Genomic DNA, 26,060 nt, shown 5'->3' with positions numbered 1-26,060 from the left:
TTTTTGAGGGGGACATGACTTCTCAGCTATAGGTACTGGAATATATAATTATATAGTACAATAATATGTATTCATATTGAATTTTAATTGACGTATGCATGTAATATTATATGGCAAACCTAATTAGCCTCCCTCTTGAGTAGAAGCTAGTGAAGTGGGCGTACAAGCTCAAGGCTAGCATGCAGAAGACCTTTAATTCAACAATCATAATAGTGGCATCATAATTAATGATTTAATGATAGCAATCAAAATTCAAAAACAGAAGAGACTGAGTTCATGTGGTAGCAAATAGGTAAAGAAGTCCTTTGGCATAAGAAACAATCTCAGTCCCTCCTAACTTGGACTCTCCATACACACGGTCAACAAACGTTATGGGAACCTGAAAGAGTGATAAAACACAGTGTTAATATGTATTGATATTGTACTAGAGCTACAGACAACCAAAACGTGTACGTATGATACTAGGTAATATTGAACAATAAAAATGAGCAGGGAAAAAGAGGAGAGAGTGGGGAGACACTTTTTGGAGCAGATGATATCTTATAATGAATGGCACATACTATACATGCTAGTTTTCCCCACCTCTCCAATGGTGCAGCCCATCTCTCGGGCCCTCACAATCATCTCCATCTGAAACACGTAGCCTTTGGACACACACCTGGACATGAGGCCCTCCAGAACACTCTTACGATACAACCTGCACATGAGGGAGGGAGGGTTGGCTTTGAACTGCATGGATGATAGGTGAGTCTTCAAATAAGAAGCGCTGAAGTATAGAGTTAGTGCCAGATAACTACCTTGGTTGGTCAGATACAGACAACACAGTAAAAAAATCAATAGCAACTTAGGATAATGTAATCAAGTGGTGGCAATTTTCATATACAATACATGTGGTAAAAAACTAGACCTAAAAGGTGGTTGTCTTGCCTAAAAGGTGGTTAGTACCGACTACATGTACCACCAGCCAGCACGGGCAGGGGCAGATCATTGCACACACATTAGGAAGTACGTATGTGCAGTTAGTCATACCTGAAGCTGCCTGTGAGGTCAGACGCACCTGGTCTCAGCAGAACTTGAGCAAGGAAGTTGGCACCACGACTGTATGTAATACATTAAAGTGATCCGTGTCTTAAAGGGGAGACAAATTTCTATTACCTGATGATTTTCCTCCGTAGATCCCAACCATACACTCCGCCCCCTAGTGCATATCGAGTGCCGGAAACAATGTCATAGTTATTCTCTTCCTGTAGCCTATTCAAAATCACACAATTTGTTAAATGAATAATTAATTACTTGATGAATTCCGGAATGAACTTTGGCTGTAGGGGTAAAGAGTACGTCAATTGATGTCATGTGACATGTAATGGTGCTCACATGATGAGACAGATCAGCGTCCATAATGAAGATAAAGTTACCAGTGGCATTCTTGATACCGTGTATGTAGGCAGTCCCTATCAGGGTGTCATACAGGATTTTGAAGTAGAGGGGGGAAATAAGAAAAGTAACCAGAAAATGTTGCTAAAAAAAAGGTCAAGTGTTATTTCAATACCCTTATAGTATGTAGCTATGGACCCTCAGTCAGCAAAAAAAGGGAAGGAAATTGGAGATAGGGGGGGATATCCCCCCTTCCCCCCCTGTATGACACCCTGCCTATGATAGGAAGTTATTATTAAACTCTGACGCTACACAATCTGGGAAATATGTGCGTTGTACAGCACACACACACACAAGAGCGGTTGTACAGCACACACACAAGAGCGGTTGTACAGCACACACACACACAAGAGCGGTTGTACAGCACACACACAGAAGCGGTTGTACAGCACACACACAAGAGCGGTTGTACAGCACACACACAAGAGCGGTTGTACAGCACACACACAAGAGCGGTTGTACAGCACACACACAAGAGCGGTTGTACAGCACACACACACACAAGAGCGGTTGTACAGCACACACACACACAAGAGCGGTTGTACAGCACACACACAAGAGCGGTTGTACAGTACACACACAAGAGCGGTGGCTATTTTCATCATCAATCTCAATTCAATACATTTATAGCCTAAACTGGGTATAAGACAGCAGAGGAGATACGACACGCGCGCCTCGATTTAGCAATTAGCCTCTGCAATTAACATTGAGCGTGGGCGTTTAATTATCCGCCCACACTCACAACGTTAGTCCGGAGGCTAATTGCTAAATCGAGGTACTCGTGTCATACCTCCTCCGGGTATAAGAGGTGGTTAGTACAACCACCACCAACCACCACCAACTAGTGTGTGAGTACAGGGGCTGCTATTATACACACACACACTCACCTAATCCGAGTTTTGCTTTCCTTGGCCTCAGGACAATTTTGTCTTCACCATAGAGACGCTGCAGCTGCTTAGCCACGTCCAGCGTACCATCCGGACTGTTGTCATCAATCACAATTATCTCATAGTCACAGCCACTGTACACGTATGCAACACAAATGAACAAAAGAGATGATTTTACAGCCTCACCTTTCCTCAAAGTGCTTAACAAGTAACCAGATAATGAGAGGGAGGTTCTCTTTCTCATTGTAGGTTGGTAACAGTACTGAGTACTTGTTTTTTTTGCTCTGAACTTGCTTCTTGCTCATCTTTGCATTGAGGTCAAAGGTCAACATACCACGTTGGCTGCCTGGCCTAGCTCATCAGAGATACAAAATCTCTGGTCTCATGGATCAGCCCCCTCCTGACCCTTTTCAGGAGGGGGCTGATCCATGAGACTATAGCGCCTCCCATCCCCAAGAAAACAAATGAAAAATGCAAGCTCCAGAACTAGAAGATGTCACATTAATATTGAGCAAAGAAGATGCGTGGGAAGCATTTAAACAGGTGCTTGTACCTCAAAGGCAGAGCATCTGTACTCATGCTGGACTGAAAGTACCATTTTTTGTGACTTCTAAAAGTATTTCTGAAATAGCCAGTCTTCCCCTTGATCCTAGTGATGTGTGGATAGTTACCTACCCCAAGGCTGGAACAACATGGACACAAAACATTGTGAAACTGATCCGAAACAAAGGAGAAAAAGATGGTGTTCAATTAATGCGAAGTGTTCCATGGGCAGAAGCAAACAGCGATCAAAGCGTGTTCAAAGTCAAAGTCAACCTCTCCACTTTACCTAAACCTCGTGCCTTCAAGAGTCACTTGCCCTATGACTTAATGCCGTGTGGTAAACCAAGCACCACTCCTTGCAAGTACATCTATGTTGCTCGTAACCCAAAGGATGTTGTGGTCTCTTATTTTTTTCACCACAAGCGGTGGCAGGTTAGGAAGGATGCTACTTTTGATTGGAATATATTTTTCCGCAATTATATGTATGGCAATGTTGACTTTGGTGACTTTTTTGATAATGTTTTGAGCTGGTGGCCTCACAGAAACGATGATAATGTTCTCTTCCTCATGTTTGAAGATATGAAGAAGGATCCACGTGCAGCCATCACTCGTATTGCAACGTTTATTGGTGCCGACGTCTCCGATGAGGTGATCGATAAAGTTGTTGCTGAGACCTCTTTTGATTCAATGAAAAAAGATGAAACTGCCAATTATTCAACTGCACACTATTTTGCTAACCCTGGTTCGACTCCATTCATGAGGAAGGGGGAGGTGGGCGACTGGAGGAACCATTTGACGCCCGAGCAATCTGCAGAGATTGACCAACTCTGTGAAGAGAAGCTCAAGGACACTGGACTAATGTTTGACTTTGGAGAGTAAAAATGTATACATGTATATAATTATAGTTAGACCATTATGATCTTCTTGTAGCTTCCTATTATTTACTTTGTGTGGTTAACAAAAATATAATGTAAAGATCTGAAGTAACTTTCTTAGCAATAATGTCTAGCAAAGAGCAAGCCTTGCAGAAACTGTGTGAGTTTAATTTATGCACCATTACCTGCATGATATTGAGGGCTGGTCCTATTTTGGTGTTGTAGTTCCTAATTGTGTGACCCCTAAAAGCATTTCTGAGATGTGTGAAAATGCAGCATAGTATTCCCTATGTAGAGGGCAACAGCGAGGAAAACAAATTGTTTGGAAAAGTTGATCTTACGAGTTTACCAAAGCCTCGTGCCTTTAAGAGCCAATTAACATACGACTTAATGCCCTGTGGTAAACCAAGCACCACTCCTTGCAAGTACATTTATGTTCGATGAAGAAAGACAAAACTGCCAATTTTTCATTTGCTGACAAAATAATATGCAAAGCCTGATTCAGGGGCATTCATGAGGAAGGGGGAGGTGGGCGACTGGAGGAACCATTTGACGCCCGAGCAATCTGCAGAGATTGACCAACTCTGTGAAGAGAAGCTCAAGGACACTGGACTAGTGTTTGACTTTGGAGAGTAGACTAGCTATATATAGTTAGACCATTATATCTCACTTACTGTGAAGTACATTGCATGATAATAGTCATTATGTAATTTGACAATAATAATTATTATAATGATAATAGGAATGTAGATCTACATGAATGTATCAACAGGAAACTCTTGGTACCAATAATTACGTTTATAATTAGATCACATGTCAATCCACAAAATTTATTCTAGCAACTAAATCAATCGTTAATTTCCAAAGTCAAACACTAGTCCAGCGTCCGTAAGCTTCTCTTCACAGAGTTGGTCAATCTCTGCAGATTGCTCGGGCGTCAAATGGTTCTTCCAGTCGCCCACCTCCCCCTTCCTCATGAATGCCCCTGAATCAGGATTTGTAGCAGTTAAATATTTGTCAACAAATGAGAAATTGGCAGTTTCGTCTTTCTTCATCGAATCAAAAGACGTCTCAGCAACAACTTTATCGATTACCTCATCAGAGACGTCAGCACCAATGAACGTTGCAATACGAGTGATGGCTGCTCGTGGATCCTTCTTCATATCTTCAAACATTAGGAAGAGAACATTATCCTCGTTTCTGTGAGACCACCAGCTCAAAACATGATCAAAGAAGTCTCCATACAAGAGGTTCCCATAGACGTAATTACGGAAGAACAGTTTCAAGTCAAAAGGAGCATCTCGTCTTATCATGAGCCGATATGTGTGGAAAAAATAAGAAACCACAACATCCTTTGGGTTACGAGCAACGTAGATGTACTTGCAAGGAGTGGTACTTGGTTTACCACAGGGCATTAAGTCGTACGTCAAGTGACTCTTGAAGGCACGAGGCTTTGGTAAATTATAAGATCAACTTTCCCGAGAAATGAGTTTTCCTCGCTGTTGCATTCTGCAAAGGGAATACTATGCTGCAATTCAACGCCATCTTTTTCTCCTTTGCTGCGAATCAGTTTCACAATGTTTTGGGTCCATGTTTGTCCAGCTTTGGGGTAGGAAACGATCCACACATCACTGGGGTCAAGGGGGAGACTGGCTAGATCAGCAATGCTTTTAGGGGTCATAAAATGAGGAACTACAAGACCTTTATAAGACCAGCCCTCAATACCAGGTGCTGCTACATACACCTCACAAAGTTTCTGCATGGCTTGTTCCTTGCTCAAGTCAGACATTATTGCTCAGAAAGTTGCTTCTTTGTAAACCACACAAAGTGGCCCAGCCAGCCCCACCCTCTTTGGATATGGGATATAGTCTAGATGCTATGAAAAATGGCTATTGAAGTGGAGCAGAAGTTTTCTGTTTCTACGGACACTAGAGACAAGCTTGTAGCCATTGGAGCGACAAGAAAGGGCTGCAAATCATTTACCGACATTTACTATGACACTGGTGATCACTCACTCACTTTTCAGGACTTCTGGCTGAGGAAGCGAGATGGATCGTGGCAACTAAAGTCTCCCTTGAAAAGTTACGACTCCAAGCCTCTCACAGACAAGTACAAGGAGACAGAGACTGAAGATGAAATACTGGAAATGTTGAGAGAGTGTGGAATACTTTCAGAAGGGGACTGCTTGTTAGAACAGCTGCTCGACGCAAACACGCTTGTAGCCATTGCTGAGTTGACAACGAGAAGAGAGACTTGGCTGCTGAGTGGCCCCGAGATAGAGGGACTGTCCGGTGGTAACGTTGTGTTGGACAGTACTAACGAGGGCTACGAGATCGGAGAGGTGGAAGTGATGGTGGACACACCCACGTTTGCCAGCAAAGCAGAGGAATTTGTCAAAGATTTGGCTACAAAAATCGGTATGTGAGTTTGTCAGTATTTGAGAGCATTTTGTTTTACAACCCCTCCCTCCCACACACGCACAGGAAATACGTCGGTAGCTGTTCCTGGAGGGAAGCTGTCGTTTCATCTCTGCAAAGTAAATCACTCTCTCTGGCAACAACTGATAGACAGGAATGTCATGAGAAGGTACGCCAGAGATTGTGGCATAATAACTACTGGAATGGGATCCAATGTTTGTACCTACCAAGTTAGGGATGGAACTAGCCTATTATTTTGTTTGAGTTTAAGATTTGATATGTGGTCTTGTAATGCTAACAGTATGAATGACTGTCATGTAACAAATACATCTCTATTCTCAGGCCTTGATGTCTCCTACTTTGTGTAACGTGAGAACATGTTGTTGAAATGCACGAAATTCCACCTCTGAACTCTAGATCTAACAAACTTTAAGTGCAATAATTATTGTGTTCTTAAAATAATGTGATTTCAGTTCAATTAAACAATAATTATAGCAACAGTGATTCTTTTCAATGGTGTGAAGTTGACTTAATGAGCTACGTCTAAAAAATACTGAGACAAGTGCAATGACACAAACTTTTCAATAAATAGTTCAGAGTCCAACATGGCAATATGAGCAGCTCGTCCAATCAGCGAGTTAGCAGTCACGGGCAGAGAATGGTCCACACTCACACGTACCAAGTTCACTTTAGCTTGTCTCAAAGGCTCGAGAATATTCTGCATCATTTCCAGACAAATGTTCGACTGTAGAGAGCCATCTGCTGTCACAGAGGCCAACTTTGCAGATTGGTAGGGAACGTATTTGTCTTGCGGTGAAGTGAGGAGAACTATATGGCGAAAATACTCCATACTTGGCGCTTCACTGAGATGGTAGAGGAATGAATCGCGAGGGCTGGGAGCATCTTTTAGCGAGAGTTGAAGTAGAGAGGTGGAGTTATACCATCTTCTTACAGCCCACATTCCAAGACTGACGATTCCAGTTTGAAGTCTGGTGCCCAAGTGAGGGCTGCAAATTGAAAGGTAGAGATGTAGTTTGGATTGAAGGAACGCAAACTCCGGCCGGGTCACGAGAGATCGTATCACAATACTTCCCAGAGAATGCCCGATGAAGCTCACTTTGGAGGGCTGGGTGGGCATGTCGTTGACGTAGCGTACCACTTCTTCCAACAGCTTGTCTGTCATGGAGTTGAAATCGCAGAAAGTGTCTGTCTGGTTAGACTGAGCCATGAGAAAATCGAACCTGATTTGCGGTAGCACCATCTGAAGAAACACTCGATACAGTCGAAGATCAAACTGGTTTCCTTGCAACCCGTGCACACAGATAATCAAATGAATTCCCGGGTATCTTCTAAGTCTCTGGCGATGTGGGAGAGCATTGATTAGAAAGGGGTGGATTTGCATTGGGAACATTTCCAGTCCAGGTGTGGTCCCGGGGACGTTGAAGTTGGTAGAGGCAGGGCGAGGTCTTGACCCCACCTGAATCTCACTCAGCGTTTCCCACGGACACGGCTCAATAAACAGCACGCTCGCTAAAGCACCACCCTCGATATTATCCTTGCAGTAGAGAGGCAGTGGAATTTGGAGATTCTTGCGAAGCTTGGAGGCCACAGTGGCTTGAGTGAGTGGATTCGCTACATTCTGAACATTCTTTAGAATTGGACTTCCACTCGACACAAACGACTCGATTTGGTAGAGCAGTTTGAGTTGATGTGATTGGCCGGCTAGGTACGAAAACATTCGCGGGTGGACAACGGCATTCTGACAAAACCACTCCCAAGTAGAGGCCAGCGATGAATTGAGTACAGTGAGCTCTTTTATACACTCTTGTTCGGCTTGTTCAAGGGAAATGGCCTTACTGATGTTTCCAGGCTCAGGTAGTGGGTCTGTTTCCGACTTCTCACCGCTCATAATAGCGTAGCCAATGTGGAGACTGTCCCTTGCTGACCTCAGCACATCACAGAGCATCTGGTGAGCGTCTTGTCCACGTTGCAGCTGGTGTGTGGGCACTCGATACGCTGCTTCTCGACCGTCAGCTGATTCGCCCTCGACCTCGTTCAAAGTAGTTGATCCAAACAGCACAGTAGAGAGGTCAGGCCACGACAGAGGAGCTGTATGTGAAAGAAATAATTATATCACCAATTAAGTGCTAAATGCACTACATATGCTATACATGTACAAGTGTCAAGCCCATACAAGGTATGTACATGTACGTTGACACAAACCACATAATACTCGGCCAATTTTTCTAGAAATGATGGGAGTTTTTTTGTCTGTATAGCTACATGTATACAATCAATTATACATGTAGTCTACCACCTACTATAATTATATATACCTGGGCTACTGAGTGAGGGTGGTACCGTTTGGTACGACGATTTCCGACGACTGCTAAGTGACACACGGGATCCTTTTCGTGAGGCATTCGCAGCCAAAGCGGACTCAAGGTAGGGGAAATCCCCTGTGTTGAACTCAAACATGGAGGCGTGTACTGTGACCCCAATGGCCGCAAGGTGGAAATAATCGAACAGCACTGGGAAGTAGTCGTGGATACCTTTACGCCAGTCAATGGTGAACGACAGAGAATGACTTGCGACAGACGAAAACTCTGACGGGCCTTTTGGTAACTCATCAGCTATACTGAACATGAGATCCAGCTGTAGAGTGAAATGAGACGGAACGTACACCTCCGTATAATCGTGCAGTATGGGCACCGATGATGTGAATATGAAGCTCTCTCCAAGTGCAAACGACTGCTCTGTGTACTCAATATTCACTGTCTGAGTGAGGAAGTGATTGTCTTCAATACAGGCACCAGGGAAAACAAACTCCACAAGTTGGGGGCCCAAGAGATCACAAATATCCGTACACTTGATGAGGGAATTGACTGATTCTGATTGCTGATCGACTAGCCGGCATGCTATATGATAGTAGCCCTTCTTGAAGAGGTCTAGATTGACTAGAGGACACAGAGAAACTAGGATCTTCCGTGAGAGGTATGGCATCTTGGCTTTGCTGTTTGTGAATGTTGTTGTGAATCACAACAACCTGATGATACACCACGCCCCCTTTGGGGGTTTTCCCCCATGCCACTATCCACCGCAATGCTAGTGATGATTGATGACAAAATTGAGCATAATAACTATACTATACAGCACAAAAAGGGTTGTTAGCTATGACACAGTAATGTCCATGAGTTTGAGTAAGGCGATTTCATCGTGATCGAAATCAGCTCTGCATAAAAAAAAACACAATTATCACTAGCCGCATAACAGTATCATAGCTACCTTAGCCTGAGGGCTTTCTTGACCTCTGTTGGAGTGAGTCTCCACACCAGGGGACCAGCCCTGTCCCCCCAATACTCTATCATTTCTCCAACCTGCAGATAAGCACCAGTTTTGACTTCATTTGTTTACTTCTACATTGCATGATGATATGTACCTGTAGTTTTATAAGCTAATTTATAAATCTAGTTCATTTATTACACAGTCATGCAAATGATGCAAGCTTTGAAAGCAGAGGACAAAAGTACACTACGTTTTCTACAAGCCTGCATAAATTCTATAGCTACATATACATGTAGATGCTGACAACCAAAACACATAATTATGGCTGACAAGTTGTGCAACTCACTAAAGTATAATTATATGTAATGGCTCTATTTCAGTAAGGTAATAACAAAAACTCACATTATCCAGGCTGAGTATGGTAGCCAGCTGTAGAAGTAACGCAAACTTGTCCCTCACTGGCCACTCACACACAGTCGACAAGTAGCCCATCAAACAACGGAGATCTTTATCCAACTGGACCCCTCCTAACTGCACGTGTGTACATGTGTATTTAGTTTCATGCTGGATAAACTGGCTATGGGATATAAGTGCCAAAATTGTTCCTCAAAGGTGTACGTTATAGATCGAGAGGTTCGAGATCTACCGTATATATTATGTGGATTGTAGAGAACAAACTGACGCACCTGATTGAAAGAGCATTTCCAAACTTGAGCAGTGAGTTTCTCCATCACGCAGTCGATCACTTTGCCTAGCAACAGCTTGTACACACCAGGGATGAATTTAACCTGAGGCAAGGACGTATATGTACATGTACGTAGTTCAAGAAAATGTAGTAATTAAGTATCATCATGACAATTCAGCTGCGCACCTTGATATCTGCCAGTGCAGTTTCCATGGTAGCAATGAGGGGCTGAACGAAAGGATCATTTACTTCATAATTGGAGAACTCAGTCTACAAAGAAAGCAAGCAAAGTTATATCTATAGTACAGTAGCACAAGTACTAGAAATAAACATTAAAGTGTTGTCCTGTACATTGCCTAATTCATGCTTTTTTCCAAGAATAGAACATTTCGACCCAAATGAATCAAAAAGTTACAGCAGATTATTGCTGCATGTACACTGCTTAATACATGCATTGGCTCAGTTAATTGAGCAATTGAGTTAATCAATAATTATGACGTTGTCCCGTAGTACGTACTATTAAATGTGATGATGTCATTATTCTATAAAATTGTAAGGGGGGAAGGTTCACCCAGGGCCACGTACACTGTACCTCTGTGAGGGTATGATTGAGTGAGGAGTATAACTCGAGGGAGGACAGTAGCCGTGGTAACACAAGCACTTCAACTACCTTCCTCACTGCAGTCTACAGAGAGGCACACACAATGACAGACAATGACAGAGAAGTGGTTAGTTTGCTGGTTAGCTGAGAGTGTATGGTCATTGTCGGCCATTACTGACTTGCATACCTGTCGCAGATCTTTGAATGTGGAGCCCACTCCACTGAAGTCTGTTAAACAACTCTGTAAAGAGAAACGACATAAAACGTTGTATTTCAAAACTCGTCAAGTTGAAATTTTTGTTTGATTATTAAAATTGCCAACAATATGAATGGGTTGAGGAGAGCATTTAAGCTTACCCCGCCCACACACACTTACATCCAGCTTCAGTTTGGCACTCTCCCCCAGAAGGTCCACTAGTTTGGAGCACTCGTCCTGCAGCTCATTGGTCAGTTTGGTCAAGTTCTCGATGCTCACCTCCATATCATTGAGGGCTATCTGAGAGAGGAGGGGAATTAGACGATTTGAGCACAGTGGCAATCAGTCTAAAGTAGCACCTGATGCAGCAAATTAAGAATCTATTGAGCAATCCAAAAAGGTCTGTATATGTAGTCGGGTTTTTAGAGTTCTGATCGATAGCTGAAAGCTTAGAAGGAGCTATTTCAGACGGTACAATTCTAAAATTTAGAACGGGCCATTATTTTTCATTTCAGAAAAAACCCATGGCTATAATTATACATGTATAAGCCCGCCCACGGTATTTTGCCCATTTATTTTAAGATACCATCTTAACAAGCTCAACGTAAACTTTCAGAAACACAAAAATATTGGACCAACGGAACTAACTTATGGCTGTTCAAAGATGCTAACGCTAGCTATAATTATAGCGCCTTTTAATTTGGCCTCAAAATTGATGGATTTTGGGCAGCCACACCAAGTCACAAACTTGTAGGTACAATGCTTCATTCCATTTCGATAGACTCAAAATACGTATGGAAGAGCCTAAACGCTGTGCATGGCATATCTAGTAAGTAACAGTACTCACTGAAGTTGATGGTTTGCTTGCTTCATTGTCACTGGCCCCAGACCTGGAGGACTGGAGCTGGCTTTGTATAATCCCTGAAAAATCCAATCTACAGTGCAGAAGTATGTTACAGTGATTGAACAACAATTGTTTCATTAATGATCATTACCAGTCTTCAATTGTAAGGATCATCAATAATCATTGATTAAAGTAGAGGCAATCAAATAGAGCTAGTGATGTTAACGATCTTTACCCACTCACCCTGTACTGGGCAGACTGGCCTTCAGTCTTCCTCTCAACAGCTCTAGATATTCCTCCATGAGTAGAGAACTCGCATGGTTGAGCATTGCACATGCCCCATCCACATTGCAGCTGGCAAAAGCACGCCTTTAACATGAAGAGAAGCAGTAAAAATCAGTTGAATTAAACCCTCTTCAACAAAAACTCAATACCAGGCACTTACACAATTGCCACAAAAGAACCTAATGCTCACCTAGTGCACTTCTGCAGGACAAAGAAGATATCATCGGCCATGCTGGAGGTGAGCCCGTCCTCAGAGCAGCTATCTATCTCCACTGCCTTACGCAGACTCTCGAGCATGAAGTAGTTCTCCAGGAGAATGTACTTGCCAATCAGCTCCTGTGTGTGTGTGGGTGAGGTGGTTGTGTGTGTGTGTGTGTGGGTGGGGGTGGTAGTGGTGTGTGTGTGGTGAGGTAGTGGTGTATGTGTGTGGGGGTGGTGTGTGTGTGTGTGTGTGTGGGTGGGTGGGTGGGGGGGTTAGTGGTGTGTGTATAGTGTGTGTGAGTAACAGTATGGGATGCTTATGGTACTGTCCTCCACTCTCACCTGGATCAGTAAGTTGGTCTTGGATCCTCTAACAAGTTCAATCGCTCCTGCACAGTACAGACAAAATACATAATGGACATTAAAGCTCAACTTAGAATCGTTTAATAAGATACTGAATAGTACTCAAAGATGACTATGAATAGTGTGGTAATTAAATGATGATAATTATGGGATGATGACTGCAGAAGAAAGATAAGTTCTGGCAATAATACCATGAATCAGACAATAGGTGTAATAATTATAACTAATACTCATACAAGGTGTCGACAGACAGACGTGTTCTCCCCCCTGAATAGTGTATGGGCATGGGATACCAATCCTACGACCACAGCCGACTATACCCTGAGGCTAAATGTGGGGATTACAATTAAGCAGCATTTGGTTATGTTTTGTATTGTGGTTTTTGCCTTACAATTATTGGCTACCGCAAATTATCCCATTAATAAACACAGTGTGAACTATTGTCTGTCTAAGAGGAAGCACAGAGAGGATTCTCACCTCTCTTGCCAGCACTTGAGTCCTCCACCTAGACAAGGAATGAATTAGAGCTTTGACATTGTGGTCACTTAGCACAACACATGTTGAGACTGGCCTACCCCTGGTGCACAGAAACTTACAGGCTTGCCAATAATTAAGTGTATGGGGGAACATTACATTACATCCCATCGACAAAGTTGGTATATTGAGTTTTCGGACAGACATTCTTGACTGGGGCAGAGAAACTATTCGTAAATAATCAACCCACCAGACATGTTAAGTTGGCATATCAAGTCACATCACACAGAACACAACACGGTATAATATATATACCTTAGTTTTGAATAGGGTAAAAATAACTTGCACGATACTAATACATCGCTAGACATACACTGTCTTTATAAACAGTAAAGCGAGCATAACAATAATATTAGGGCTCTAATTCATGGGCTGGTCCAGCGCTGTTTAGACGATCTTGTCATTTTCCCAGGTACCCCACCTCCCTCTAAGTATGACACCGCTGTTGCGGCTAGCGAACAAACAGAGGGAAACAAGACCACATATGTCCGATATCAACTGGACGTGTGGGAGGGTAGGTGGGGTCAGCATTCTTGCATTAATTATGATAATGCAGCGTGCCGACTGTACAAACTCTGATACATACAATACAACAGAGAGTACACTAGCACATAGCAGAGCCTATAAGGTAAGGAACGTGGCCTGTTTTGACTGAGCCTCGAACGTGTCAGCAACAAACAGGTACTACACCAAATGCTTGAATTGAGATTATAGTGAGAACCAATCTGGATGAGTCTAGAGCTGTGACCAAGAATGAAACCTCACAAGGCGAAGTTGTGACTGGAGAATTAGTGTCAGTCTTTTCATGATGCATCGCCCTGACGAAGGCAACGAAATCTAATTACGAGCTTGTAATTAACGAGATAAGGAAATTGAACAATTCTAAAGGAACAATAATAACACATGTTTGTTGGTAGCAATTAATTAGCAAGTGATTTATTGACTGTAAACAAGATGATTTTGGCTCTCCATTGTACGCCTAAAATGTATTGTGCGTGAGATTGGTAGACTAATTTTGATCATTTAAATTCTTATTTTAGAGTAGATTATGTTGATTACTAGCCTGTGGCTTATTTTAAAGGAACAATCATTTGCCTTGGGAAATATATTCACAAGATTAAGGATTCCGTGCATGAGAATTGAGAAGATTCGCTTATGCAAACAATGTATCAAATTAGGAGCATTCAGAACTATAACGAGGACAGGTATTATTACAGCAGCTGGTTCTCAAATAATTATAGCCTAAAGGCATATACTACGAAATGGATCGATACAATTAAACACATTTCTTGCCTTCATTGATCATGGGACCATTGCATATATAGGACAACGCACACCACACACACAGAAGGTGACAGCTGTACTGACCGTTGCTTTCTTCTGAATGAACCTAAAATAGAGCTCGGTACGTGAGCTGCACAGACTGAGTTCTGTCAATAGAGTATCCAATTCCAAAATATCCGGTCTATTGTGAGTGTGTGTGGGCGGGAGGGTAGGATTACATGGGATGGGCGAAAGGTGTGGAGGGGAGTACCTGATGGCCCCAGCTGGAGTCTTGGCTTTTAAGGCAACCCTGACTGTTTGCACCTGTTCGTGTGTGTGTGTGTGTGTGTGTGTGTGTGTGTGTGTGTGTGTGTGTGTGTGTGTGTGTGTGTGTGTGTACGTGCACGTGTGTGTGTGTGTGTGTGTGTGTGTGTGTGTGTGTGTGTGTACGTGCACGTGTGTGTGTGTGTGTGTGTATGTGCACGTGTGTGTAGATACAAACAAATGTCTTACAATTAAACAGACTATACACACTCACCTTGTGTTCAAGCATCCTTTCATCTTCAAGCTGCTGCTTTATCTTAGCCACCAATCCATCACACTCAACCTACAACAAATACCCACTTAGCGATAACAACCTTTGTGTTGCTAACAACTGGTACGATTCAGTTGACCTCATCAAAGCTGAGGGGAAATGAGGCCTACAAAATGATCCTCTCCCACAAAACAGACCTCCCCTTTAAATTGATCACAAAAACTTAAAGCATAAATTATAATCAAGAAGACCAATGGGCCATAGAAGATAAAAGAAACAACGATAGATAGAGCTCTTATTATTTGTCAACCCCCAGACAGACCTCCCCTTTAAATTGATCACAAAAACTCAAAGCAATAAATTATAATCGAGAAGACCAATGGGCCATAGAAGATAAAAGAAACAACGATAGATAGAGCTTTTATTATTTTGTCAATCCCCAGCTGCTATCATTCCCCCCCACAGGCACAGCCCTAACAGTTAAGCAATAACAATTAAAGTTCTGCTCTCACAAAGAACTATACATACAGTACATGTACAACTCAACACAATCTCCGGAGATATGTACTGTTACAGTAACACACGAGGCTATACATACATGTACATGTACGTACTGTACCTGTAGTTTCTGCACTAGAGAGGGCATCCAGTCGGGACCATAACAGGTCTCCACGAGCGGAGTGTGCTGCTCTATCAGACGAGCCGTACCCTCGTACAGGAAGGTGAGAGTGTCTGCATAAACCACACCCACTCTCTGACCTGCAATGGCGGTGGAGTAAACAGTGGCTCTAGATATATAACACTGTGCGGCTCTAGATATATAACACTGTGCGGCTCTAGATATATAACACTGTGCGGCTCTAGATATATAACACTGTGCGGCTCTAGATATATAACACTGTGCGGCTCTAGATATATAACACTGTGTGGCTCTAGATATATAACACTGTGTGGCTCTAGATATAATATTATAACACTGTGTGGCTTTAACATTTCGGAGTATGTTTGCATGTACCCGCTTTCCACAAGAAGATATGCATTCTCTTGTAGATCTACGACGACTCAAAATTTCAAAGGCCTATGATATCTAATGATGTGTTCATTTAGATTAGTGATTGCTTTTAAAATTGAAACGTCCCCTTAATTATCAGCATGGCCGGACTATTGTAGCCGTGGTGATTTTTCTGAATGAAACAAAGGCTACAGACTTAGTACTATGTCTTGTGTAGCAAACATTTGATTGCCCTCAAAACTTAATTCTAGATTGTTCTGTGCAAACAGCCATGATGATCATACATTGTGTAACCCCAGTAGACGATACATCACTGTCACTATATAAACATTTGCAATAAGACCTTATGCTAAAAATGAAACAAAAACAACGCCTAAAGTGAACGGGGGAGGGTACATGCTCAAATACCCTGAGGGGGTACCTTTCTACCGGCTATTAATAGGAATACATAAACATACAAGCATTGGCATGTGCGTACGTAGGGGGACATGTAGGGAACGAATAAATTATACCACCAACAGCATGCATGGGTGGTCTCAAACAATGGGCTCGAGGTCATGGTAACTGTTTTGACTAAATTTCCTAGGGCTTGGTGGATATAATCACCTTACCATCAACACAGTCACACTTGTACACCATCTAAGGAGTAATATTATGCATGCCACAAATGCTTCCGTGGTATTAGCCTTGGAGTGTGCAGCGTTGGGCAGCAACATGTTTACTGAGAGGTGAACACTTACACGAAGGTAACAGATTACTGCAATAGACAAATCTGACTAGCACAATAAGTATTGTGATACATGTGCAAATGATTGTGTTATGAACTATGGATTTCTGTAAATTAAGATCAGAAATGGATCTACCTGTTGTAGCATTATATACGCAGCGAATACTAACTACATAAGTAATGAACCATGAAGCAAGCTACCACATAATTATAATACCGTGCAGGGTTGAGAGTGGTTCTTGGAACGACCAAATGCATAATGATGTGTGAATATAAATATAGTCATAAGCCTGGAACAACAACACTGAGGGTGTATGGGGGAGACAGTGGGGGACACGTGCACTAGCCCAGGTAGAGCTAGGAGCTACGTAGGTCACCCTTGGACAGACCAACAGTGGCTGTAATACAGAGGTGGCCTGCTAATACAGGTCCAAACCATGCTATGGAGACTTTGGGGCCCATTAATCTACATGTAGCTATATTATAGAGGGTGGCCAGCTAACACAGGAGGTCCAACGCATGTGTAGAAGCTTTGAGGTTTATTAAGTGTGATACAGATAGCTAGACATGCAAACAATAGACTTTACTGTATACAGAGCACGAAACCTTTTTGACACCCACCACCTGCCACTTAACGGAGGTCAAAATAAATAGATTTCACACTTAGCTTCCAGACATGATTGTGATATAATCACCGTGTTGCTCAACACATTTCCTTAAAGGTGGTCGTGATCTCGAAACAGAACTAAAAACCAACAAAACGTGACTTTATCGGTTCTGACAAGAAGCTCAATTACGGGAAGAAGATTTCTTCATTTCCAGGAACATTCCTTTTTTATCGAATTAATGAGAAATTTAATACTTCTCAATAGAGGAAAGCCTGGCAAGACAGTCACACACACACACACAACACACACACACACACACACACACACACACACACACACACACACACAGCCTAGAGTCACTAAAGAATTTAAATGGCATTTCCTGCTTTTGAAACACTATATCAATGAAATGCTCAATTTCTGTGACAATATTAAGGCTTCTATATTCTGCAGAATATGAAACTGCTTCAACAGATGATGAAGCAGTTTCATATTCTGCTGAATGGAAACTGCTTCAACAGATGATGAAGCAGTTTCAACCAGTCAGTCAGTTAATTAACCCTCAAAACTGTGCGAGAAGTGTGCCCATTTCCTATGATTATTAGGGGAAAGCTACAACATTACCTTAACAATAGTCCTATTATGCCAACAAGAAAATGGCCACCTAAGCTTTGTAGGTACTTAATTACAACGTTTGTTATGATTTCAGTAATTTTCACATACTTGAGAGGAGCCACTGAAACTATGACCATGCATAGTTGATAGCCTGAGAGCTGGCTGTGCTAGGACCAACAGTATGTAACATGAAAGAGCTGGCAACACATCATTGGAGGGTGTTGATGGGATAACGAAGTCGATACAAAACAATTATGATTATACAGCTGTGTGCTCGAACTCCGCCTACCTGATGCTTGAGCGGTTTTGTCCAGCCCTTCGTCAGCAAGACTTCTCATCTGTGTGTGTGAGGGTGTGTGTGTGTGGGAGGTTGTATGTGTGTGTGCGTAGGTGAGGGAGTGGGTGTGAGAAGTGTGTGTGAGGTGTGTGTGGGGGTGGGGGTGGGGGTGTGGTTCGATGTTGCTATAATAGATATAATTATACACTTTCATCTCTTCAGAATTTGATGTGCTCCATTCGGCTAGAGAGTGTCTTATTTCAAATGATCACAACAGTGACGGATAAGATTGCACTACAGCAATCCCCACGACAACATACGTTACATTCTCAGAGCTAAACACATTTCACCAGCTGACGTGTATTACCCTGTCGTATCATTAGCATCAACCCACTCACTCAATAGTTGCCATTCAGGTCAATTTGAGACAATTATCATCCTACGCTGCATTAATTACAATAGCGATAACTGAAAATTAATGTTAATTGGTTGAACAGAATGTTTGTCAAATGACAGATGCTATAAGTTGAACTGAGACAGGGTCAGTGAGAATGCAGGGTCAACAGCTAGACATTCCTCTATTAGGACTCTTCTTCATGTTTCACACATGTAAGAAGGAGGAAAGATACCATTGGAATGAGAATCTGAGACAGTAAACAAGTAAACACATTATATTTAAGAGGATGCATGTCATAGAGACAGCACAGCTTGGGCTCTCCCTGCTAGTGTATAGGGTACCCTAATATGATTAAAGCTCAGTTCACATCACAGAAATGCCTTGAAGTTTCAAACAAGCACTCATTCCATGTGAAAACACCAGCAAAACACAGAGTTTAATATCTTCTACAACCACTTTATATTCCCCCCCATCCACCCACACACACACACACACACACACACACACACACACACACACACACACACACACACACACACACACACACACACACACACACACACACACACACACACACACACACACACACACACACACACACACACACACACACACACACACACACACACACACACACACACACACACACACACACACACACACACACACACACACACACACACACACACACACACACACACACACACACACACACACACACACACTATTGCTCAAGACCTTTTACGTGTGATACTTTATACTCCCCAAAACACAAGATAAGATGTATGGTGGAAAGCAAACATCCACCCCAAACCTGTATGCCTTCCATACTAGTCAACACCCACACACTACTGCTCTTTTGCCTAGCTTATACGTGACTTTATACGTGACTTTGTCCCCCCCTCCCCTCACACACAGGCGTACCTTGGAGCGTAGATAGTTGGCATACAGGTCCAACCCCTCTTCGTGCAAGTTGAGCAGTGGAAACAATCGACCAAACCTCTCAACCTCGGCCTGAGTGTCGGAGGCAGCTGCTTCTCTGAACCTCCGTCTCACCATATCCTTCAGACGACCCTCGTTCTCACGCAAGACATCAAACGATCCACCCACTGTGGTAGCGCTGCCCTCTGGAGGAAAGAAAGAAGAACAGAAAGAGTTATATTTCTTACATTGAGCAGTGCTAGCTATTATAATACATGCATGCAGTCTATTCTAACCACATGTTCATGGATGATGCAATCATCGATCATCTCACATGAACCGGCAGGTCAGCAATATAAGTGTGAGGTAGTCCTAACAACTACCTAGGCATGTACTTAATTTCGCACCAATCAAGCTCCTAATAGTATAAAAATTTAGATAGAATGTTTGTTATTATTTTGTGCTATTAAATCAAATGCTCCACGTAACAAGTGAATGTTGGCAGAGTAGTCAGTCGCATACCACAATACAACTACGTATTGCCTAAGAAGCATACTAACAATGTCATCACATCTATTATAGCTACACGACTACATGTACGTACACAGTTACCAATGGTTTCAGTGATGACACATTTTTAGTCGAATATACGCAAAAAGTAATTTGTAGCAGCTGGAGACGTTTGAAAGCTTTGAAGTGCTCTAACGACCTCCTGCAACTAATCAATGTAATTACCACTGGACAACACCGAAGTCATACAATAGCTAGACCATTAACTAGTAACCAGTAACAACAAAACAATGATGTACAGACTGAAGACAAAGGATGGATTTAGAAAAGTAGCATATTTTTATCTAATGGAAATCTCTCCCCATGGCGACCGACTCAGTTTAGACTAAACCTTCACACTCCCCCCTTGAGAATATCATCTTCAAAGAAGCACAAATTGATGTATGCACGTGTATGTAACACTTTATTAAAACACTTAGCACCAGTCTAAAGGTTGCATATAAGCTATGCCATACTAGTAATAGCTGCGTACATTGCAGCTGTACATATTGGACGGTGGTAAAAAAGCGTGGGGTGATGTTTAGAATAAGTTCTTCAAGTGGTCTCATAAGGTTATCGTAAACAACCAGTCAGCGAACCTGATGCCTACAAAGGACTGCCAGGGAACTGCCGGGAAATGCCTACACGCACACACACACACCCTAGACTCGGGTGGGCCTTTTAGGTAGGACTCTTAAAATGCAGTATGCAGTATGCAGTCTAAGCAGCTGGTAGACTTCAAACGATTTTGAGCAAGGTGACGTCATTGGTCAGTCTTACCGCTAACGTACACAGGTGTCTCAGACTAACCTAAAAAGGAGCTAAAACTGCATCAGCTCAATTTCTAACACCTCTTTGATCCACCATTCAGGAAGACAGTTAACGGAGGAAATAGTCCCACCAAAACAGACACTAGTATGTGTTCACAGTTGGTGAATAACACACACAATAATTATAATATTAAGGCTCACCTTTTGCCGAGTCGGCAATTCCACCATCCAGTAACATGCTCTCGTCCAGTGTGAGGTAGCGATGAATGTGAGCAGCTGCCTGTGTGTGTGTGTGTGCGGTGGGCATGTGTGTGTGTGTGTGTGGGTGGGTGTGCATGTGTGTGTGTGTGGGTGGGTGTGCATTACGAGAGAAAGGTGAGATGAGGCTCAACATTTCCTTCTTAGTCTGAACTTTAATTTTGCCAAATAACACAGACATTTGTGTCATCATCAGCAGACTAACTGTCAGAGAACACCAATATTTAGAAGAGAGACGATAGTAATAACATTATACAATAGTTATAAACATAACATTATCACTTGCACAGTATACGTACATGTACATACATGTACATGTTATGTAGATCTCTTTATGGCCGGGAATAAACCTATAGTAGCTGTGTGTGTGTTTATGCCCGAATTTGCACGACGTGTGTTATGCACCCGAAGTGTCAGACATCATTATCTCCATTGTTTACTACGCGCAAGACTATGGAACACAAGCTCCTAGCATGCAAAGGTGTTGCACTGAGTTCATGTTTGGTATGACTATCGCCCCCTCAAGGTTCCTCTCAAACACTGCAGTGTGGGGACACACACTGCCAAAAGGGGACCAGTAATATGCACCCAGCTGGGGTCAGAAAAGACTGACTGAATAAGGACACTCAGCATGGGTGTGAGTCAGCTATGCTTGTTTGTGTCCCCTGTTGGCACAGCAGGTGATGCTTAGCCAGAATCACCCAAAACATAGCAGCGACCTCTAATCTCTCACTCAAAACATTACGGGCAACATAATTGAGCGACCTTTGAGGGCCGAATAACTTGGCCAGTAGACGTTGTACAATTAACACAGGGGACAGTATATATTAAGCAATATTCCGCTTCACCCACTAAAAGGCACGGGATATTTTCCAAATGCAGGACATGTCAACAGGTACCTGGCCAAATTTGTATAATCCATTGTGCAATCTTTTCTGTGATATTAAAGTCCTTGGCTAGGCGAGTTAGTAGGGGGACAAGAAATGAAACATCAAATGGAGATTGTATCGACCTCGCCTTGAATACCAAGCATGAGCGGATGTAATTGGATAAACAACCACTAGTCTATACTCATGTACATAGCCACTGAAAATGAGGGATTTGGGCCAGCACCCATCCTTTAATAACAGTACCACATTCTCCTAAGAGCTATAGAATATTCATTTTTAATTTTGCATTCTCCGGCCAGCCTATCTACAGTAACTACAGGTACCCAAAGATGGCTACACAGCAAAGAAAAAGCTACGGATTTTCATTAGCGATAGACGTATTATAAGCAGCAGCTTGTTCATGTACGTTTACTAGTAATTAAGCCTCACCTTTTCGTAATCCCCTGAATTCATTGCATACTGGAAACCATCAGCACAGCTCTGTGTGGACACAACGTCAGAGGGGGGGGAGGGGTGAAGTCATTCCAGAGAGGAAATGCATGAAAGAAAATACAATTTATGACAGTACCATAACATGTTTATTGTGAGTATAAAATTAAGGTGATTTAATCTTGTTGCTGGTTTTTTGCTCCAATGACTTTAAATGGATGGAATGCCAGGATACGAAATGCTATCAATCAAATATGAATATCATTATAAACTGTCACCGCTGAATTCCTGTTATCATTCTCCTAGCAACTACAATACCAGGTTACAGTAACCATCATCGCAGTAATGGACAATGAAAATAAGCCCATTTTGCCTAAAAAAGGACCAGCTGTGTTAGCATATGAAGCAAACAGGAGCACATGACACCATGACATACACACACAGGTGATGGCTATTGTGAAAACCTCAAAATAGATGCACATGTGACAAAAACAGGAGTTGCGAATACCACATGATATGCTGACATGGTTTATGGTCACCTTATGAATAATTCATGAGCTAGTCACATGTCTCGGGGGAGAGGGGGCGTGCTTGACTACCAAACTAGGCATTTACTAATTTAGGTGTGCGTGTGCAGGATAGGGTTTCTGAGTGAGTGCAAATACTTGTAGGGTATGAGGAAGAACTGGAAGCTCTTCAAAGAGGAGGAAAGACAGTTTGTGAATGTGCACACGTACGTACCTTGAGATCAATGACATCATCCACTCGCTTCATAGCGGCATAGACTCGACTCTGTGTGTGTGTGTGTGTGTGTGGGGGGGGGTCACACTATGCTCGGTTGTGTGTGTGTGTGTGAGGGGGGTTACACTACGCTCGACTATGTGTGTGTGTGTGTGTGTGTGTGTGGGGGGGGAGTCACACTACGCTCGGCTGTGTGTGTGTGGGGGGGGTCACACTAGTACACATACACCTACTGATTCAACGAGAAGCTAAAACTATATTAATACACATATATTATCAACACAACCGTCTCCAATGTCACACCCGGGTCATAACAAAACTCAATATTGAGCTATTAGGAACACACCACACGTACACACTACACACCACACACGACACACCACACACCACACACCACACAGTACACACTACACACGTACACACCACACGTACACACGTACACACTACACACTACACACTACACACCACACACCGGCTCCCAACAACCTTTCCCATATACACGCAATACTTGGTGTACTTCAACGCCCACTGATTTACTCCTATAGTTTTGGAAACATTTCTGACCTAACATATGACACACGAGCGATCAAACTGCCCCAGGCTCAACATTTAAGGGCTTGAGGGTAAACAGAGCAAGCCGTGAAATGTAAATTGCAATATTCACACAGCTGTCCTATTCAGTGGCTGGCTTCTACGGTTACGGCAAACAACAAACTGTTCAAGTCACGAGGCTGGAGATATGTACATGCATGAGAACGCACCATCACTGGCTGGTGCTTCACTCCAAAAGAATGTTGGGCTCAATGGCTGTTGGAAAACTTCCGATTTAGTTTGAATACTAGCAAATTCTATTATAAAAAACTTAATTATCCTCCCCATGGCTTATTAGATAACTCCATGGCTGATTAGATATCTACCAGTCCCCGCCAGACTCCATGGCTTATTAGATAAGTGATTAAACTGAAAGCAATGACTGTTGCAAGCTCTCCCATAATAGAAGACATGTAACTACTTTAATTAACAGTTTGCAATGTAACCATCGGCTGTTATAATTATATTATTAGTACCTTGGCCTGATCCAATACTCGGACCTTGCTACTGACGGACTCTGCCAGTGCAGCTGCTCGAGTGATGGCCTCACACAGCTCCCCCGAGTCCTGGTGGAGGTGGTGCAGAGTCGGCCTAATATGGAGAAAGAATTTGACAGTCTGAACTGGTCGATTTAACTAACAAATTAATGTAGACTACATTAATAAATAGACACAATATTGTTAAGCATTGCTCAATTTAACATAACATGAAAAATTTGTAGACTACAGTACTATAATAAATAGACACCATTTTGCTCGGCATTGCTTAATTAAAAATAACATGGAAAATTTGTAAGTTGATCAATAACAGATAACCACACTTGTGAACAAATAGAGACAAATTATACACATGCACATACATTGTGATGAACAAGTAGTAGGTATAATAATTATACCAATTAAGGCATGCATGTAGGAGGAGATGTGAAGTATACTACATAACGTTAGTGTTCGACAGAGCATGGAGATATGAATTTAAAACATTTACTTAAAGCTTTATGAGGAACTGGGAAGGGAAGTTTTGACTGAAAGGTTAAACATTCACCCAAAATTGAATCCTCAGTTTATAGTTAATAGCAGAAGGTGGCAATTGAATACATCCTGCTCCAAAAGGTGGTGCAACAATCCTAACCAGTCACTCTAGCACTCAATTAAATGAGGAGCACTCTCTAGAACAAAACTGAGAGCTTGGATCAGCCTTAGAAAAAATGCAATGGGAGAAAACGATCGGGAATAAACAAGTGTGTCTACCTATACGCACGTGTATTAAAATATGACAAAGATGCTCCAAAATGGATACTCTAACTAGTTCAATTTAGAGCATTACTGACATGTTATTACATAGAGCTATGCCTACGTGTATATACATGTACGTGTACGTGTGTGTTACAGTAATTTAAAAGTCACTGGGGTGGTAGTGGAGAAATTCCCTTTCCCTGAAAGTGATATCAGTCACAGGGGAGTACAAACCTTGTGGGTCCGAGCTAACTCCTGTATTTGACATGCAGGGGAGGAGTAATTAGATTAGCCTCATTAATGACCCACACTATCGATTGGAAGGTAAAAGTATACATTTATATGGTATTGGCTAATTACTAGTTGATGAGCTAGAACAAGGAGGAACCTCCTGGTGTGTGGGACTTGGCTTACATCCTCCTGGTGTGTGGGAGTACAGGTGGCTTATATCCTGCTTGCTTCCTTAGGGAAAATGGATAGTCTTAGTCTTAGTTACAGACTAGGCTGCATAGAGCACTAGCCTTGTTCCCAGGCCAATTTTTCTCCTTTATATACGGAAAGGAGAAAAATAGGCCTGGTATTGATTGTATCTGGGTGTGGTTGGAATTCACTGAGTGTGACCAGTGTACAGGATTGACAATACACAGAGTATGCGTAAGGTGAGTGGGTAGGTGGGTGTGTATTTACATCATTTGTCTGAAGGAGGCCATTCGGACGTCCATGTGCGTCTGTTGCTCCAGAAGTTGGTCAAGCTCACTGTCTACCCGAGCCTAAAAATGATAGAAAACGATCGGGAATAAAACAAGTGTGTCTATACGTACGTACGTACATACGCATGTGTGTTGAAACACGACAAAGATGCTCCAAAATGGATACTAACTTCTTGCAGCTCAAGCCTTGACAGCAATGCTTTAGCATCCTCCACTGTGCGAACATCCACAATAGTAGCCATTGTCTCCCTGGAGATTTATATGAGTGTGCTGATATCTTGCTAGTGATTCCTAGAACTGCGGCCTGGTATCGAGGCTAGTGATCTAACATGTCAAAAACGCACATCCGCTAGATACATAATGATAGATTGTATAAAAGCGT

The 26,060-nt window shown here is 42.4% G+C and overlaps 6 protein-coding genes across 7 annotated transcripts; 2 read left to right on the top strand and 4 right to left on the bottom strand.

Moving 5' to 3' along the window:
• Positions 1–204: 204 nt before the first annotated feature.
• Positions 205–2,653, bottom strand: LOC135340961 (dolichol-phosphate mannosyltransferase subunit 1-like). Its single transcript, XM_064537406.1, has 8 exons — positions 2,508–2,653; positions 2,322–2,455; positions 1,375–1,451; positions 1,294–1,319; positions 1,156–1,251; positions 1,030–1,098; positions 583–697; positions 205–379 (listed from the first exon to the last, which is right to left on the bottom strand). Exons 1-8 carry the CDS (start codon positions 2,651–2,653, stop codon positions 275–277), a joined length of 768 nt encoding a protein of 255 aa, XP_064393476.1. The 3' UTR covers positions 205–274.
• A 116-nt stretch (positions 2,654–2,769) lies between these two features.
• LOC135340958 (sulfotransferase 1C2A-like) lies at positions 2,770–3,851 on the top strand. The gene has a single exon (XM_064537394.1). The coding sequence runs from the start codon at positions 2,793–2,795 to the stop codon at positions 3,741–3,743; it is 951 nt and encodes a 316-aa protein (XP_064393464.1). The 5' UTR covers positions 2,770–2,792; the 3' UTR covers positions 3,744–3,851.
• A 609-nt stretch (positions 3,852–4,460) lies between these two features.
• On the bottom strand, positions 4,461–5,594 carry LOC135340959 (amine sulfotransferase-like). Its single transcript, XM_064537395.1, is given in 2 exon segments — positions 4,461–5,205; positions 5,208–5,594. Coding segments are annotated over 2 exon segments (933 nt in total). The 5' UTR covers positions 5,529–5,594; the 3' UTR covers positions 4,461–4,593.
• Positions 5,581–6,650, top strand: LOC135340962 (thiamine-triphosphatase-like). The gene is made up of 3 exons (XM_064537408.1): positions 5,581–6,156; positions 6,223–6,325; positions 6,499–6,650. Exons 1-3 carry the CDS (start codon positions 5,625–5,627, stop codon positions 6,503–6,505), a joined length of 642 nt encoding a protein of 213 aa, XP_064393478.1. The 5' UTR covers positions 5,581–5,624; the 3' UTR covers positions 6,506–6,650.
• LOC135340950 (protein FAM135B-like) lies at positions 6,624–9,231 on the bottom strand. Its single transcript, XM_064537384.1, has 2 exons — positions 8,493–9,231; positions 6,624–8,265 (listed from the first exon to the last, which is right to left on the bottom strand). The coding sequence occupies exons 1-2, from the start codon at positions 9,157–9,159 to the stop codon at positions 6,686–6,688; spliced, it is 2,247 nt and encodes a 748-aa protein (XP_064393454.1). The 5' UTR covers positions 9,160–9,231; the 3' UTR covers positions 6,624–6,685.
• Positions 9,232–9,271: 40 nt separating this feature from the next.
• On the bottom strand, positions 9,272–26,005 carry LOC135340947 (conserved oligomeric Golgi complex subunit 4-like). Of its 2 annotated transcripts, none has more exons than XM_064537380.1 (25): positions 25,849–26,005; positions 25,656–25,738; positions 24,210–24,324; positions 23,143–23,193; positions 22,402–22,452; positions 21,026–21,104; positions 19,509–19,711; positions 18,200–18,248; positions 15,568–15,707; positions 14,952–15,020; positions 14,685–14,737; positions 14,519–14,615; positions 13,094–13,121; positions 12,596–12,642; positions 12,243–12,388; positions 12,011–12,136; positions 11,771–11,858; positions 11,104–11,223; positions 10,915–10,968; positions 10,719–10,811; positions 10,313–10,396; positions 10,128–10,229; positions 9,844–9,972; positions 9,442–9,533; positions 9,272–9,388 (listed from the first exon to the last, which is right to left on the bottom strand). In XM_064537380.1, the coding sequence occupies exons 1-25, from the start codon at positions 25,918–25,920 to the stop codon at positions 9,328–9,330; spliced, it is 2,232 nt and encodes a 743-aa protein (XP_064393450.1). In that variant the 5' UTR covers positions 25,921–26,005; the 3' UTR covers positions 9,272–9,327. The 2 variants fall into 2 exon arrangements, with proteins under 2 accessions (XP_064393450.1, XP_064393449.1); XM_064537379.1 differs by having other exon boundaries at positions 25,798–25,973.
• Positions 26,006–26,060: the final 55 nt, after the last annotated feature.

The sequence above is a fragment of the Halichondria panicea genome, chromosome 9 (genome assembly GCF_963675165.1).
Source record: "Halichondria panicea chromosome 9, odHalPani1.1, whole genome shotgun sequence".
Taxonomy (NCBI): domain Eukaryota; kingdom Metazoa; phylum Porifera; class Demospongiae; order Suberitida; family Halichondriidae; genus Halichondria; species Halichondria panicea.
Note: the sequence above shows the minus strand (reverse complement) of the source record. Positions and strands in the feature narration are given on the sequence as shown.

What these genes read in the sequence shown, in the direction of transcription:
- LOC135340961 (XM_064537406.1), bottom strand. Translation starts at nt 2,653, where the DNA reads ATGTTGACCTTTGACCTCAATGCAAAGATGAGCAAGAAGCAAGTTCAG. An exon ending in GAAAGCAAAACTCGGATTAG is followed by an intron (nt 1,452 to 2,321) that starts GTGAGTGTGTGT and finishes ACACCCTGATAG; the next exon opens with GGACTGCCTACATACACGGT. An exon ending in TTCATTCCGGAATTCATCAA is followed by an intron (nt 1,252 to 1,293) that starts GTAATTAATTAT and finishes GATTTTGAATAG; the next exon opens with GCTACAGGAAGAGAATAACT.
- LOC135340958 (XM_064537394.1), top strand. Translation starts at nt 2,793, where the DNA reads ATGCAAGCTCCAGAACTAGAAGATGTCACATTAATATTGAGCAAAGAA.
- LOC135340962 (XM_064537408.1), top strand. Translation starts at nt 5,625, where the DNA reads ATGGCTATTGAAGTGGAGCAGAAGTTTTCTGTTTCTACGGACACTAGA. An exon ending in AGATTTGGCTACAAAAATCG is followed by an intron (nt 6,157 to 6,222) that starts GTATGTGAGTTT and finishes ACACACGCACAG; the next exon opens with GAAATACGTCGGTAGCTGTT.
- LOC135340950 (XM_064537384.1), bottom strand. Translation starts at nt 9,159, where the DNA reads ATGCCATACCTCTCACGGAAGATCCTAGTTTCTCTGTGTCCTCTAGTC. An exon ending in ACCCTCACTCAGTAGCCCAG is followed by an intron (nt 8,266 to 8,492) that starts GTATATATAATT and finishes TTTCACATACAG; the next exon opens with CTCCTCTGTCGTGGCCTGAC.
- LOC135340947 (XM_064537379.1), bottom strand. Translation starts at nt 25,920, where the DNA reads ATGGCTACTATTGTGGATGTTCGCACAGTGGAGGATGCTAAAGCATTG. An exon ending in CAAGCAAACCATCAACTTCA is followed by an intron (nt 11,224 to 11,770) that starts GTGAGTACTGTT and finishes CTCCTCTCTCAG; the next exon opens with ATAGCCCTCAATGATATGGA. An exon ending in GTGCCAAACTGAAGCTGGAT is followed by an intron (nt 10,969 to 11,103) that starts GTAAGTGTGTGT and finishes TTCTCTTTACAG; the next exon opens with AGTTGTTTAACAGACTTCAG.